Raw genomic sequence first — 16,471 nt, 5'->3', positions numbered from 1 at the left:
GTCTGAGAAACTAACGTGGAGTGGTGGACTGCTCTTGATTCAGTCTGCAGTCTCCTTTAAACATCACTCACTGTGTCTTTAATGGTGTGTTTACATACAGGTGCTGCTTGGCTCCACCTGCTGACGGCGGATCAGCAGATGAAGAAATCCTCAACATTTGTCAGACAAACAGACAACACTGTGACGGAGACCGGCATGAAGGATGTGATCCCTCTTCCCCTCTAGGGGGCACTCTTGCACATGCCTTCAGCCTCCCCCTCGTCACTTTAATGGAGTCAGTGCACAGGAACATTGACAGGAACGAACCAAATCATTCATGAGCGACACAGTTCTGCAGCTTTGATCCGGTGTTTTCATGAGCAGGACGGAGAAAGCGTCTGTACCGCGTTGTCTGGTTCACCTCTGCAGAGTTTTATGGCTTTGGCAGGAGGGTGTAGAGGGAGCAGAAAGGGGTCTCCACTGCCTGCTTCTTCTTCTTCTTCTTCTTCTTCTGTTTGTGATGGAGCAGTCGCCTCCAGCTGCTCGTCTCCCTCCCTGCACCTCTGCACCCAGTGAGCAGAGAGCACCAACAAACATGCACATAAAGAGGGGATCCCGTACACCCCGACAGACGTGGGACACTTATTCAGACATGGTTACATTATTTACAGCAGACACTGACTTGATCGCATGCTCTTGATAATATGTTGGTGTGTGAGTGTGTGTGTGGCCCCTGGCTGGGGTTACATGTTGAGATGAGAGTGCAGGAGTTCAGAGCCGCCTTCAGCAGGATTCAAAGTGTCTTTTAAGAAAGTTTGCACGTCTTACCACAAAGCTGAAATAAAAACTTTGATGTGAGCAGATTTTCTTTCTTGAAATATTACACATTGTTTGTTTACTAACCAAGCATTTAAGCTTTTTCTTCAACGATAGCTTACAGAGACGTGAGTGAAATCTTTGCAGAAAATGCAGAATTGTGCAACAAGAGCAACACTGCAACAAAACAGAGATCTAATCAAGTGTTTTTGTCTTATTTTCAGTAGGAAATGTCTTTTTAGACTTAATATGATCCACATTCACCAGACCAGTCCAGAAAAACGTCTTGTTTTAAGTTATTTAATTGCACTCCGTCGCCACCTTCTGGCCCGGTGTCTCCGCACACTGTCATAAATTACTTTTAGTGAGAAGTGTGTTTGTTTTGGAATTACATGAAGATCAGATCGAAACAAACTTTCTTTGTTCAAGACAACTTTTTACCTGACAGCGCATGGAAACATGACATACGTAGTGCTATCGGCAGCTCGGTGCTCTGACGTATCTGTAGGCTAAAGCCTGGCTCACACTACAGGATTCTTGGCCCGGTTTAACCCAGATTTGGTCCTCCCCACAATAGGGGAAGAAATCTGGTCGGGGACTAAAATCGGCCCCAACTTTCGGCCAAGGTTATCTTCTAGTGTGAGCGGTTGACAGATGAATCTTTAGCCCCACGATCGTCTCACAGACTCGTCTGAGCCGCCCCGGTAATTTTCAAACATGTTTGATATTTATCTGGATGATTACGCAACTCGAATTCGCTGAGGATGACAGTTGCCAATCAGAGCGAGCCGCCTACGATGACCGGAAATGAGACAGGAGTTATCAGAGGGAAGAATGGCAAGCACAAAGAGCGTACCGCCTCCCAAAAAGCTCCCCAGTTCTGAGGTTTTGTGTCCCTATATGTTTGTGGGAGATGAGGATGACGTAGGATCTGATGTCGCTCTGGTCAGATAATCTTGATGAAATCCTGTAGTGTGCGCTGGTCACGGTTTTCAAATCTTGTAGTGTATGTGTGCTTAAGATTGAAAAGAAGATAATCTGTCAAGATTCTCTTTATGTGTGTGATACAACCAGATTTAAGAATCTTATAAGATTTTTAAAATCCTGTAGTGTGAGCCAGGCTTTATGAAACAAGTAAACACTGTCAGTTTGTAAGTAGTTTAGTAGCTGTTTTTATTTAGCGCAGCTGGCAGCCCGGTGCTCTAAGACATGTCTGTAATGTGTAACGTCAGTGAATCCTGGTTAGCTATGTCCTGCCAGTCATCTACCAATCAGAGCTAACGTAACCTCACTCTTCATTTTATTGATAGACTCTCAAGTTTGAACAGACCACTGCAGAATAACTGCTGACTGTGGGTTGGAGTCAACATTAGCAAAAAAAGCTTAGCCGCTGTGTTAGCCTTTAGCTCGTGCTCTATCACTCTCCTGTTTCTCTTTCTTCTGCTCTTCTGTCCTTTTTCCTGTCTGACAGTTAGGCTCCTGTGTCCACCATCACTACAAAATTAATCACAGAAATTATTTTTAGCAGAGAAAAACACAGATCTCTGTCACTCATCTGTTCCTGAAAACTTAGAATGAAGCCAATCCATGGACGCAGCCACATTCACCATGACGCCGGCTGTGAGTTCTTCTTCGAGAAGCTACAGGGCACTTGGCGGTTGTGTGACCTGAGCTGTGTCCCTGATTGGAAAATCAAATGACCCTAATTATTTCTACAACCCCAGAGGTAGAAAAAATTCACTAACCATACAGTGTGTAGAGGAAAACTCCAGTGTGATAGTGAAATCAGCGTTTTAGACCCAAGCTGGTTTTTGAACATGGCTGTAAATATGCGTTTTAATGTCGTAAAAGTCTGTTTTTTTGGCTGTGTGTGTACGTGACTGCCGGTCTTTCTGCAGCCAGCCTCAAGCGGATTCTCGAAGAACAGCGACTTAGCACTTCTGCTTGAGGCTTCATTTTAACTGACCGTATGTTGCTCCCTTAAAAAACACAGATCTCTGTGTTTTATTTCTTCTCTCTAAACTTCATCAGCCGGTGTGGTGTTGTCATAGAGACCTAGTCGTGCCGTAGATCAATCTGGTTCTGGTAGACCCCAACTAGAAGCTAAGAAGCAATTTAAAATAACCTGTAACCAGCAATATTGGTGATCATTTTTTAAACTCCTCACAGCCATTTAAAAACAAAAATGAGGTCTGAATTGCTGAAACAAGTTAAAAAAATCTGCCAATGGAACAAGAAAAAAGTTACTTGTATTAAGATGTATTCTAGTTGCTAGCAAATTTTCTAGCTAACTTTTCTTGTTGTATTGGCAGATTTTTTTTAAGACCTTATTTTTCTCTTTAAATAACTTGAAAAAAAGACATTTTACTGGACTGCTGAGTTGAATGTGGCCCATATTAAGTATAATAAGACAATTTTTACTTTAAATAAGACAAAAGCACTTGATAAGATTTCATTTTTTTGCAGTGAACAAATGTGTTGTGTGAAAAACAGAGCTATCGGTTGCTCCACTCTTAAATAATCAGGTGGATGAGGTTTGTCTGAAACATTTCTAAAGATGTGTGAAAGCGATAATTCAGGCTTATTGAGACAATAAGAAAACCAAAAAGTGGACTTAAAATCGCTCTCGCTGTATCTGTACATGATGATCCATGAGTGTGCAGAAACTGAAACCTCTTCCCTGCACTTTGAGCAGTGTTCACCCAACAGTGTCCATCCCAGATTCATTAGAGAGTCTGCAGAAACCATTTCCTCCTCTCCTCTCCTCTCGCCTGGATTGTTGGACTGATGAACTGATGCCAGCACCTCGTACCAGCCCACAGACACAGAAACTCAGGAAAAAAAAGAAATAATTGGAGAGCTCAAGTATCGTAGCACCATGAGAGCTCCAGGAGCTGTGGCCCGACACGTACTGATCCTTCTGCTCGAGTGGCGCTGAGCTCAGCCTTGGTCCTTCCAGGAAATATAATGAGAGGCTGATTGTTCCCTTCCTTTCATTGCCTCGCAGACTGCAGCTCCGGTGGCTCGTCAGACAGCAGAAACACACCTCACATCCCTCCTGTAGGTCTGAACTCCTGCACGGAGCGTTTCTAACTTTTTTTATTGCATCAGGGAAACAGACAGGACAGATAGTTATGCGTAATGTCAGCCCTTGGTTGTCCCTGTCGGAGTAAAGGGGGAGGAGTGCTGCGTGACTCCTCATGCTGGCTTCACGGTTTCATTGGACGTCAGGTGGAGAGGTGCAAGTCGTTCAAAAAACTAAAAAGAATTTCAAAAATGGTTTCGTCTCTGATTTTTTTTTTTTTTTTTTTTGAAGTGTTATTCCTCGTAGTCCAGTCACCCACTGGCATGCACATGCAGGCTGGCCGGTTTCCCGCTACTCCATGCCGTTCCTCAGCATCTGATTGGCCGCGATGAGCATGACGCTGATGATGAATGCCATGGCGAAGGCGCAGATGAGGCTCTTCCTCACGCACGTCTGGCGGTTCTTCTTTGAAGGATGGACTGAGAGAGAAACAGAGAGGAGCATCAATCAGAAAAACGTTTTAAATGATGGCGACACTTCTGCTCTCTGACACGACTTTGAGTCTTTCTGCTGGTGAGGAAGGAAAGTAATGAAGACAAACAGAGGATGAGGAGACATCAGGAGCAGGCGTGGTGATTTATTCTCACTGTTTCTGGTGTGAATGATATTACTCTTCATCTCAGGAAAACATGAAACAAACAGCGAACCACAAAGACGTTATAACCTCTAAGTGTTGTAAATCTGAGCTGGGGTTTAGCATCAGTGGCGCTCAGCAGAGTCTCAGCTCTGCTCAGATGTTATTGGCTCAGACTGACACCAAGCGGCGTCTCGGTTCATGGAGCGCTCTGAATCCTCAGAAACAAACAGCTATTACATTTAGAGGCCTGGGTGGGTTTACAACACGCTGGGGGTTTAAGGATGTTACAAAGCATGAAATAGAAAACACTTCAGACTGTGTTTATGGTTAGCATAATGCTCTATTAAAGGAACAGTCCAATATTTTACTCATGAAGTTTGTTCCCTCTGAACCAGAGGTTTTTTTGTTTCTCAAGGACCAATCCTAATTCTACCTCTTAGCCCTTGGTTTTGCACGTGCACGCATAGTGAAGGGGTATCCCAATTCTCCACTACGGTGGCCCTGAGAGCTCACAGCACTGCAGCTTAAGAAAACACATACAAAAAGACAGAACACAAGCAAATTAAGAAATCATCTTCATCAATTTGTCAACACGTACACAGCATTTAGGAAACATACTGCAAAGATCAGAACACAAAGGAAATGTTTCCAGAGGACACTTAAAAGTGATGCACATGTCCCGACTCTCAAATAAAAAATAAATAAGTCATAACCCTCATTTTCCAATTCAACTGATGGAAAGAGAACCATAATAGAGCTGCAACTGAAAATCCACGTCAACAACAAACGTGTCATGGGACATGTGCAATCACCATAAGTGTCCTCTGGAAAAACTACTGTTGTGTTGCAGTGTATTTGCAGTACGTTTTCTAAATGCTGCCCATGTGTTGAAAAATCGATGAAGATGTTTCTCAATTTGCTTGTGTTTTGTCTTCTTTTTGCACGTGTTTTCTTAAGTTGCAGTGCTGTGACCTCTCAAGGCCACCATACTACACAGCCCTTGGAATGAGGACAAACAGAGACCACCTACAGCTCGAATCAAATTCAGAGCTCTTCTTCTGGTTTACAAAACAGTGACACAAACAGCTCCTGCCTACCTGGGGTCCCTCATCCAGGTCTACACTCCTTCTGGCCCACTACGCTCTGCTTGTGAAAGACGCCTGGTGCTCCCAGCCCAGCGCGGCTCTAAATCTCTAGCCAGACTCTTCTCCTCCTTCAGGGAACACTTGTGCACTTAATCTGACCCTTCTCCTCTTTGTCCTCAGGGGTAGAATGAGTCAGTAGATCTAAGACAAAGCTCTTATGATTTTTTAGCACTATTACTGAATTTTGTTGAAGATTGAGGTATACTGATGCAGCAATAAATTGTGGTGTGTTGGCTTGTTGATTATTGGACCCCTTGACTGTTGGTTGTATTTTGAAATTGTTTGTTATAATGATCTAGCTAACACTGCTGTAGCCACAGCTTTAGCTAGAAATAGCTACACCAATTTCAGACCGGGGTAACGCGTTCACAGCAGATGGACTTCACTGTGTTTAGCTGTCTCGTTACTCATGTGATTGGGTACATCATGGTGGCGTGTGTTTGCTGTGAGTTTGTCACCCTAATCTGACATCAGTTTATCATCCCTTTGTAAAAATGTGTTTGCTTTGGAAGTAAAAAAACAGTCTCTATTTCGTTGCCTGTATAATATCTCACCTCCCTCAGACTGATGTTCTTTTTTATTATTCAGTTCAATGTGTTCATGTGTCAAAAGACTTTGTATGCAACTTGTTTTAAAGGTGCTAAATAAATAAAGTTTATTATTTTCAATAATGATAATTATTATTATTTTTGTTGCTTTCTTGTGATTTTTTCATCTCTTTTTCGTCATCTTTGTATTTGGAGTGGGTCATTACTTCGTATGGCTCATTTGTTGGTCATGGACACCAAACTTTTTGTGTCTTCAGTGATATTTTTGCTGCTTTTTCTCCTGTGTTTGTTTGGAGATCCTACATGTAACCATGGCTGCATTGTTTACATGTGAAATCAGCTGTTAGCAGCCTGTAGCATGTCATTGCTAACTGGTGCAAGGCCTGATGTTCCCCACAAGGTGAGGAGAAAGAGGTGAGGACGACGTGTGAGCTAAGAAGTGACAACATGGACCTGTCCTTCCATCCATCGTTATTGGGAACGTAAGATCTATCTCCAATAAGATGGACAAGCTAGCTGTGCTAACCCAGCAACAGAGGGAATACCAGAAGGCAGAGTAGCATCATGCTATTCACAGACATGGCTAACAGAGCTAATATCAGACACCTACGCCACATTGGAAGAGCTTCACCTGCTGTGGGCAGACAGGATCCAGGAGACAGAGACTGAACAGACTGCTGAAGAAGCTCAGTCCTGGACCCTGTGGAGGTGGAGGCTGGCTGACTGGACAATGATGGACAAGCTGTCAGCATCTATTTTCTATACACTTTCTTACTCACTTACTTACTTTCTTATTTCAGCTCAAATGGATGGCACACTGAGAAAAAAAACATTTGTCAAATGATTGAGACAATGATGCATGTGATGCATCTTGAAAGTTTGGCTTCATAACTAGAATGAATGACCTGTTGATGGCAGTTTTAACCACCAGTGTTCCCTTCCCCTAAGGTGAAGGTGACTTCTGAAATTTGACCAAAAAGCACTTTTCCAGAATCCTAAGTGGCCTCGACTAAACTGACATTTCCATATCTCATCAATCTTTCATCCTCTAGGTTTATAACAAAAGGAGAGGAGCACATAAAGGTTCATGTTTGGATTAGTGATCAAAAATATAACGCCTGGGTCGGCTGTTTGAGGCTTCGAGTCATAAAATGCTTTCATGTGAGTACCCACAGTTTGTAAGTACAACAGTAAATCACTGGGCAACCCTCTAACTCAATCTCCACAAAAAAAGAGGAGTTATGCTAATCAGACGCCTGTAGCTTTAATAAATGTGAACAGAGACTGTGGGAGAGGAGACGAAGTTAGAGTTTAAACTGCACTTTAATGCAACTCCACCTCGATAAATCTGACCTCATGAAAAGTTTAACACTCAGTTTTTATTCAACGTGTCTCAGAGAGGCTTGGACTCGTTTTAACAGACATTTCTAAGAGAGCAGTTTGTGAAGCTGGAGACTTATTCGAGAGTGTCTTTACGTTTTGTCTGAACCACATACATACATCACTGAGTTTATATCTGAAAGCTGTTTTTCTCTTTAAACGCTGCTGAAGCAGAGAGAAGCGCCGAGAAACACACTCCACAGCAGAATCCACCTTAAGACAGCCACTCCTCTCCTCCTAATACCTCCTTTAGAGGTTAAAGATACGGGAGTGCAGGTAATGACAGCATGTAGAGCTGAAGGGTGAGAGCTGACACACACACATTCACACACATCCACACACAGCAGCAGCAGCAGCAGCAGCCCGGCCTCTCCATGAGATAATTTTCTGGTTCAGTCCACCTCTGGCGCTCACAGGTGTTGAGCGGCGTTTCCTCCCTGCAGCGGCCCGTCGGACTGCGAGCCTCCGAGATGATTTCACGGAGCTGTGGTAATTAGGAGAGCCGGGCCAGTGACCCGCAGCCGCGCAGCTCACACTCTCACTCCTGCTCTATTTTTAACTCTCAATACAAGAAGCACTGAAGTCATCAGAAAAGAAAAAACTGGCCTGCTGTTAGAAAACGAATTCAGAGTGGAAAGTAGGGCAGGAATTGAAACTTTCTGGCCGCAGCATTGAGTCGGTGTTGTTAGCTTAAAATGCTTTTCCAGACGTTCACATCACATTACTGTGACCTGATCTGGGACGGAGCTTTTGGACAATAACAGAGGTTATGTAACTCAATACTAGACAAATAAGAAGCTTTTACTGCAGATTTCAGCGACTCAGTGTTTGTTTATTTATCATTTTCTCCTCAATCTGAAAAATGTTCCTTTACTCTGCTGCAACGTAACAGAAATCTCCCTCTTAAGACTTTTTTCTCTTTTATCCAGAAGATACTTGATGTTTTTAATACTTAAAAAAAAAAAAAAAAGCCAAAACATCACGTGTAAAATATAACAACAGGGGCGTGTCCAGGCTTTTTTTGGTCAGGGTGGCCCAGTCCATTGTCGATGGGGGCCAAATTTTAAATGCTGAACTTAACAGTTTGGGCTCAGCACTTTTGTTTCATTATCGACCTGTAATTCAATTTCAGGCTTTATTACATTTTTTAAAATTACATTTTGGATCATTTTTACATTCCAGGTCGCTGTAACTGCAGTTTTTTCTACTACCTCCACCTAGGCTTCATTTCTCATGGCTGGATATTGCTGTTTAGTGCGCACACAGTCTTTATTATCTACTTTATTAACTTTTATCTCAGTAAATAACAGCTTTTTACCTCCCCCAAAGAGGTTATGTTTTTGGGAGAGTTTGTCTGTTTGTTTGTGAACAACATAACTCAAAAAGTTACAGATCTTGATGAAATTTTCAGGAAATTTTCAAAATGAGATAAGGAAGAAGGGATTAAATTTTGGAGGTGATGCCGATCACCACCATCCAGGACTTTTTTTAAAGGATTCTATTATCATTGTGAGATAGGGCTGTTTTCACCATATGTGTATATAACTCCACCATAAATGGTCAGCAACCCCCCCCCACCCTGACAGCGGGACGGCCGTCGTCGGGCAGAACCGTCGATTGACAGACAGACCCGCAGCATCGGCCGTCATCAGGCTTAACAGGTCGTTCGCTCGTTCATAGACCCACAGCACCCGCGCCACACACACATTTTTTGAGACATTTAATTCTCAGGAAGACTGAATATGAGCCTGATATGTTTAGTTTGATGATTCATTTCAGTTTTCTTGTATCCTCTGTATCTACAGTAGTGCAGCTGAGCGTGTCTTACAGACAGTGTTGATGGAAAGTCCATGTGTCGGGCTCCTGGCTGGATATCTTGAATGGGAGGAGGGTTGTGGTCCAGACATGAGCTCTGGGCGCAGTCGCCTGAACCTGCTGTTGGCTTCATAAAACACCTCCTCAGCGCCAAAAGTTACGACGCCAGAGCCAAATATCTACACTGGACTCTCCTGACTGTGGTCGTGAAGGTAATGAGGTGTGTGTATAAAGAGCTGGATACACTCCACTGTGAGCTTTAAAACCAGTTTACCTGTTGGTTAGATTTATGAATCGATTGATTCAGCACAATAAAAAGAAATCTGAGAAAATAAGTTTTCACTAAGCATGAGGAAAACTTTGATTCTGAATTAGGAATGAGTAATCAGTTAAAGCGGATTTCTTCTCGTGCACGAATCCTCACAAATGGACACCTTTAAACCCGCACACCTGCACAGCAGCTGTGACATTCATGGATCAGAGCTGATTTCCACACTCAGCATCAGGCTCCCCGTCACACCCATGACAGCTGCTACTACGCCGTCTCTCTCAGCGCTTTGCTGCAATTTGTCCAGCGATGAATCAGCAGCTGGTGAACTCGTATGAATCTCTGGTCGCTTTCTTCATTCTGTTGTTTTTCAGCCTCAAACCGTATTGATTCAGAGCGAGGTGATACCGGGGGGAAATCAGGAGCCTTATATGCTACCTCATCAATCAGAAAGCTGGAGCAAGAAGTACCAGAGGAGCACGTTGAGTTGTACTCAAAATGAATCTCGCCGCGACACGATATTTATTGATTTCACCGTGACTGAGCACATTTTGGTGTCCCCGTGTGGCAGCTGCTACTCCGGGACAGATGTCACTGCTTTTTGATACTGAGGTGGTCAGCCTTCATCATAAAACCAGCAGGAACATCACGTTGGCACCACTTTGAAGACTTTCATAAGAAGCAGGAGCAACATGTGTCCATCCCCTGTGAGGGCAGAGTCAGCAGAGTAAACTACCTGAAGAACAGGACGGATTCAGGCTGGAGCTTTGGTTTTAACTCTGAGAGGAGGAGAGCAAAGCTGTGATTCACAGAGTACAAATAAACATTTGTCATGCTAGTTTATAAACCCTCTTTTAAAGCCTTGAGTCAGGTTGCTGTCTTTGGTTTTAGGAGTCAGAAGTGTTCATAAATAAATGATGACTAAAGGTCTTTGCAAACTGAGTCCATTTTTTTTTCTGGATGCGTTTTGGTTTGGACCTGTAATCTGAAAGTTTTGGATGAAAAAAATGAACCCAGTGTGCAAAAGCCTTAAGTCCCGCCCTCAAATGCAATGAGCCAATCACAGTGTGTGTAGCCATTCGGACATTCTTTGCCTGAACATCCTCTGAAATGCATTGCAGAAAGTTTTTGTGGGTTTTTTTTTGAGGTTTTTTTTCTAAGATTTTAAGTACAAAGAAAGTCAAACAGTGTTCATGGGGTACATGCAACTCCTACTCAGGGTATCCTGAGACACTTGGATGATGGAGTGCATTTTTCTACTCTTTTTTTAAACCACATTTCAACTGAGAAAGTGTCTTCTTTTGACATCAAGTCAACATGAATAAAACAAACAAGTCTTTTTCTTTTTTTTTAAAGGTGAGTCAACATTTTAATTAAGGCAGAAAATCACTTCACTTCATTTCGGTTGCTAGGCGCTACCCAAGTAGCTGCCTGTTGCAGCAGCTCTCTCGTCTTTGTCCGTTTCTTGTAATTTCTTCGTCTCTTTTTCGTAATCTTTGTATTTGGAGTGGATCATCACTTTGTATGGTTCATTGTCGGTCACGGACACCAAACTTTTTGTGGCTTCGGCGATATTTTTGACTACTTTTCTCCTGTGTTTGTCTGGAGATCCTACATGTAACCATGGCTGCATTGTTTACATGTGAAATTAGCTGTTAGCAGCCTGTAGCATGTCAATGCTAACTAGTGTAGGGCTTGATGATTTCCCTCGAGCTGAGGAGGAGGAGGTGAGGACGACGTGCTGGTTCTCGGATGTGAGCTGGGAGGTGACGACGTGGACCTGTCCTTCCATCCATCGTTGTTGGGAACGTGGGATCTCGCTCCGGGGATGGATGAGCTAGCTGTGCTAACCCAGCGACATCGTGCTGTTCACGGACGTGGCTGACGGAGCTGACATCGGACGCCGCGACACATCGGAGGAGCTTCACCTGCTGTGAGCAGACAGGATCCAGGAGACAGAGACTGAACAGACTGCTGGGGAGGCTCAGTCCTGGACCCTGTGGAGGTGGAGACTGGCTGGGCTGGAGAGTGGTGGACGAGTGGTGGACGGGATGTCGTCATCTAATTTCTTATGGACATTTTTGCACGTTCTATACTCTTTCTTACTTTTGTTTTCTTAAATGCTGCGGTGACTCCTGAATTTCCCCTCGGGGATAAATAAAGTATTATCTATTCTATTCTATTCCATTCTATTCACCTAAAAGAAATAAAAAGTTATCTTAAACATCCCTAATGCTAGCTACCTTTAGCTACTGTTAGCTAAAGTTGGCCTAGCGTTAGCGCCTAGCTGTGTTGTTCGTCATGTCTATTTGTTTGTTGGGGGTTCATCTGCCAATTTTTTTGTAGTTTTTTTTCTTTGGTTCATTGTGTGGTAACGAAGCCAAAATACCCCCGTCACAGGCGCCGCCATTGGTAACCAGAGTCTGCCCAGAGGAGCCTGCCCCCCCCCAAAAAAATACACAAGAACAGCAGCTGTCAATCACCGTTAAACGTGACGTATAGCCTTGTTTTTTTTTTAACCTCTTATGACTAATAAAAACAAAACTTTTCAGAAAAAAGAGGACCTGAATACAAGACAGCCAAATGATATCTTCAGATCACCACAACAATCAGACGTGAGAAACATTTCTACGAGGTGTATTAATTTTTTAAAGTTTGACCACAGCCCATCTGGAATGACTGGAGGGATGGATTTTTTGGCCTATACTGCAGCCAGCCACCAGGGGGAGCAGTTTTTGTGGCGACTTCACTTTGAGCCGGGCATGATGATGTCTATTTTTTTTACAGTCTATGTGTATAACAACATTGATCCTCTCAATGTCCGCGATGGTGACGGAAACAAGATGTGGTTTATCACGTTTGCACCGGGGTCTGTAAACTTTGGCTTGTAACTGAAGCTTTTTCTTGACCTTCTCAACAATAAAATGGTACATATATCTCTCCAATGTGGACTTTAGACTCCTTTGGTGGATCTAAAAACAGAATAGCATCCTGTAAAAGGCACCTGTCACTGAACTTGTCACGCTAACTGTCCTGTGGTCCGTTGTCAGAAACGTTTCTCCACCGTGGACTCAAGTTCTACTGAATTCTCACAAGTTTACGACCGTTACAGAGCAACTAGTGTTTTGAGGTCAGGAGGGACCAGGCTTTCTGGAAACCTTTGTGGTTTTGAGTTATTAAACCACTGAGGATGAGGGCTCATTGTTAGCCTCCCCCTGCTGGCCTTTAGAAGAACTGCAGGTCATCTCTAGGGATGTGTGCAGTGGCTCCACTTTCAAAAGCAGAAAGTATGTCCACTCTTAATACAGTGTCTGAGCCTTAAGCAAGGAGAAAATGTCTATTGAAGGAAACTACACTTATAACTCCTCCCTGAAGTGAAGCCACAACTTTTAGAGCTCCCCCTGGCTGCAGTAAAGCTCATGACACCTTTCTCTCTCTGTTAAACATACTGTATGCCATCAGAGTTGGCTCTTACTGAGTAGATTTATGTTCCAGTTAAGTTTCAATGAATAATTCTAAATATAAAAAGGGGGCGGGACTTCATGATTGACATCTGTGCTGACCAATGAGGCTCCTGATTACCAGATTATCAGAGAAGAAGCGGAACCATGAACACTACAAGAACGTTTTTTGCTGTGGACTGTGTCTTTTGGTTAGCTGAAGGGGTGTGACCTCTGTCTGACTATATTATAAGTATTTTGGCTTCACTTTTTAAGACTGGAAATGGAGGCGAGCCGTCCATATTAAACTGAAGTGAGTGGCTGCTTTTAGAGGATGTGAAACTGGGAGCAGCAACCATATCATCTGTCATGTTTTTCTGTGTAAAACTTTTGTGATACTTCCAGTTTAGAGACTTCAGGTTTTTGTCTGTCTGTGAATAAAATCTGTATCGACCGTATCGTCGCCCTCCACACTTTAAAAACCTGTTAAACCTGTTTTTCTTCATTGTCATGTGTGAGACGGCTTTTTTATTTTTAGAAATCTTGAGCGTGGACGAGGCTTGAATCAATAAAAGGTCTGGCTCCTGGTTAATCTATACAATCATCGTCCTGTTTTGACTCGGCACCGACAACGCTCTCCCCTGACAGACACGACGTAAACAAGCGAGTCTGCGAGTGTACAGACGGACGTGCCCGGACATAAGAAGCGCGTATTGAGGGGTAAACAAATGAAATCAAAAGGTTTATTTAAATGCAGAACTGATCTTCTCAGTCAGTCAAACAGCTGCTTGTTACCACGATGACCTTCACACATGCCGCTGATCAAAAAACTACCTGCTCTGCATACCGAGCGGCACGGGACGGACGAAAAGTTTAATTTCCCCTAAACTGTAAATGTTTTATGTAAATTCAGATTAAGTTCAGCGTGAGTTCAAGCAGGAAGATTATCTTTACGCCTCATTTAGCCACATCACTTTCCTTCTCTCTGCTTCTCTAATCAGCTGATCGCAGCCGAGGAGTGTGTCCTTTAAGTTTAACCAAGCAGACTTCTCCTCATCCTGCCCCTGTCCAACTTTTAATGTGTTCTCCTCCCTGCTCCTGCTCCTGCTCCTGCTGCTGTCTGCTGGCATTTCACCGCCCAACATTTTGACTCCTCTCCCCCACATTCACCTCATCACGTCTGGTGTCCGGGCTCAGCTCTCTGGAGTCTTCTCCTCTTTACATTCTGGGTCCGTCGCTGCCAATACCAATGTCCAGACTCTAACCAGGGCTATCTTCACTTCTGTCTGCTTCAATATCTCTCTGTTATAGGTCAAATATTTGACACATTCTCTTTTTAAGAAACATCCTTTGTATACAAACTAACCTGACGTCCTGCAGAGCCTCTGAAAGCCCTCAGAGGTGATTAAAGTCCAGTAATTAATGCAGTCAAGATATTCATCTGGTGCAGACAGCTTTAGCAAACAACAACACAACTCCTTTGTGTGCATCCATCCTCATGTGATGACCTCACATCGTTAACTCTGATAAAAACAGAGGCTTATTAAAGTCTCTATGAGGACCTTTCATTTGGTGCTGATTGCAGTGACACCTGTGGCCAGAACTGGTAGTGTTTTTCCAGGATGAAGGCCTCCCACTTTCTCAAAGACTAAAGACAACTTTTCCCAGGATGCAAAGTGACAAGGTAATATTTTTTTTTGTTTGAAAAGTGACAACAAGCAAACTTTTTAAACCCAGTTTGTAGAGCAGTTCAGTGAAGCAAAAATCTTGTTCCCACTGCTACATTTTGTCGGCTGTGTCCGCATTGGGATGGACAGGGAAATTGAGAAATAGTATTAAAAAATTGATCAATTTTGGTGTGGATCTTCTCATAGGCTATGACCAGATGAGTATATGAATGAGACTATTTTGGCTGAAATTCATTCTGTTGTTGTCAGTTTGGGAAAACTTGCAAAATCTGCTGTATGCCAAAAATCCCTGGATGTCTTACTGATCCAGGAAAATTTCTCAGTACGCAATGGACCAGTCTACCTGGCATAATGTTTCCCACAATGCACGGCGCTAATGCCGTTTGTCTATGCCGGTGGCAGGTTTTGGTGAATTACCGCCATCAACTGGAATGAGTCGGCATTATAACTACAATACAACAACACTAACGTTAGACGCTTCTTGAGATAGAAGTGAAGTGATGCGAAGCCACTAATTCACTTTTTTAAACCATACACGGATTATATGGAAGTGTTTTTACCATCAGCTTTTAAAATAATTTATTTTTATATTATTTTATTAAAAAATATATTTTGTACATTTATAATAAAGCTAAAAACAAATCACCTGTAGCTCCATTTTCAGCAGTGGTAATTGCTTTAAGACTGCTAGGGAAGCTCAGCTTCACCCAAAATGTCTCCAAAAAAGTGGTGATATGTTCTGCTGTTTGTACATTTCATTGACAAAATATGAGCCAGAATTCCTTCATTTTCTGTTCAGAATCAGCTCCTATCACAGGAAACTGGCTCCACCTCCTTCTCATTCATCCCCGCAGCGTCTCAGCGCTTTAACACAGTCGGACGCTGAGCGTCTTCTGACTTCAGCGGGGAAGTGTAGAGTGGGTTGTTCCACTGTGGAAACTGGACGGTCATTGGATAAACGCTGGGCTTTGTCCCGCCCATCGGACGCTCAGCGTCTCTGGGGGTCTATGAGGCAGTGGGCTGGCCTGGACGCTGGGCTTCTGCATGATGATTGGATGATCTGTCTGAGGCAGAATCCCTTTTTGACTGACAGTGAAATGAGCCAGTCAGTGATCTTGAAGTGTAACCCTCCACTGGAGCATCTTCTCAGTAGTAACTGATCCGGAGGCTTTATCGATCCCCAGCGAGTTTACCTTTCTTAAAAACGACGAGCGTTGAGAGAACACTGGTAAAATCCCTGGAAAAAACACCTGGTTGGTACGACAGGGTCACAGATCATTTTCTGTGCTCCTTGAAAAGGAACGGAGGGTTGAATTTACGTTTAAATAAATGAACAAATTTATGATGTAGGCTGGTAAAAATGAGCTTCCTCTCCTTGACTGACCAGCAGCCGCCACTGATTTTCAGAAACTGCAAACCAGAGTAAGTATACGACAAAACATCCCAACAGAACAGTCATATTACTTTCTACATGCTACATACTACATTCACATGTAGTATGTAGGAGGCGGTGTAGAAACAGCCTACAAGATTAAAAATTTTAGAGGAACTTGGTACAAACTTATCAACACAACATGGGGCGCATCTCTCTGCTCTAACCAGCAGGGGGCACTTTCGTGACACATAAAAGCTGAGTCTAAGAGTAATGACTTACATAATACATTTTAAACAGTGTTAAAGAAGCACATTACTGTCAATAATGAATGACATTTACCATTTTTGGTGTGAGG

At 43.1% G+C, this 16,471-nt stretch overlaps 1 protein-coding gene across 1 annotated transcript in view; it reads right to left on the bottom strand.

The window, feature by feature from the left end:
* Window positions 1-3,221: 3,221 nt before the first annotated feature.
* LOC141797441 (calcium-binding protein 8-like) overlaps window positions 3,222-16,471 on the bottom strand; it is a 114,331-nt gene continuing 101,081 nt past the window's right edge. Inside the window, exon 7 of the mRNA XM_074678783.1 lies at window positions 3,222-4,299. Within this exon, the coding sequence (XP_074534884.1) occupies window positions 4,172-4,299 (128 nt within the window). The 3' untranslated portion in view covers window positions 3,222-4,171. The remainder of the gene's footprint in view (window positions 4,300-16,471) is intronic.

This window comes from Halichoeres trimaculatus, unplaced genomic scaffold (assembly GCF_033239565.1).
Source record: "Halichoeres trimaculatus isolate MK-OKI-2021-1 unplaced genomic scaffold, fHalTri1.1 fHalTri1_scaffold_9, whole genome shotgun sequence".
NCBI lineage: Eukaryota > Metazoa > Chordata > Actinopteri > Labriformes > Labridae > Halichoeres > Halichoeres trimaculatus.
This window is presented reverse-complemented; position numbering and strand designations above follow the sequence as displayed.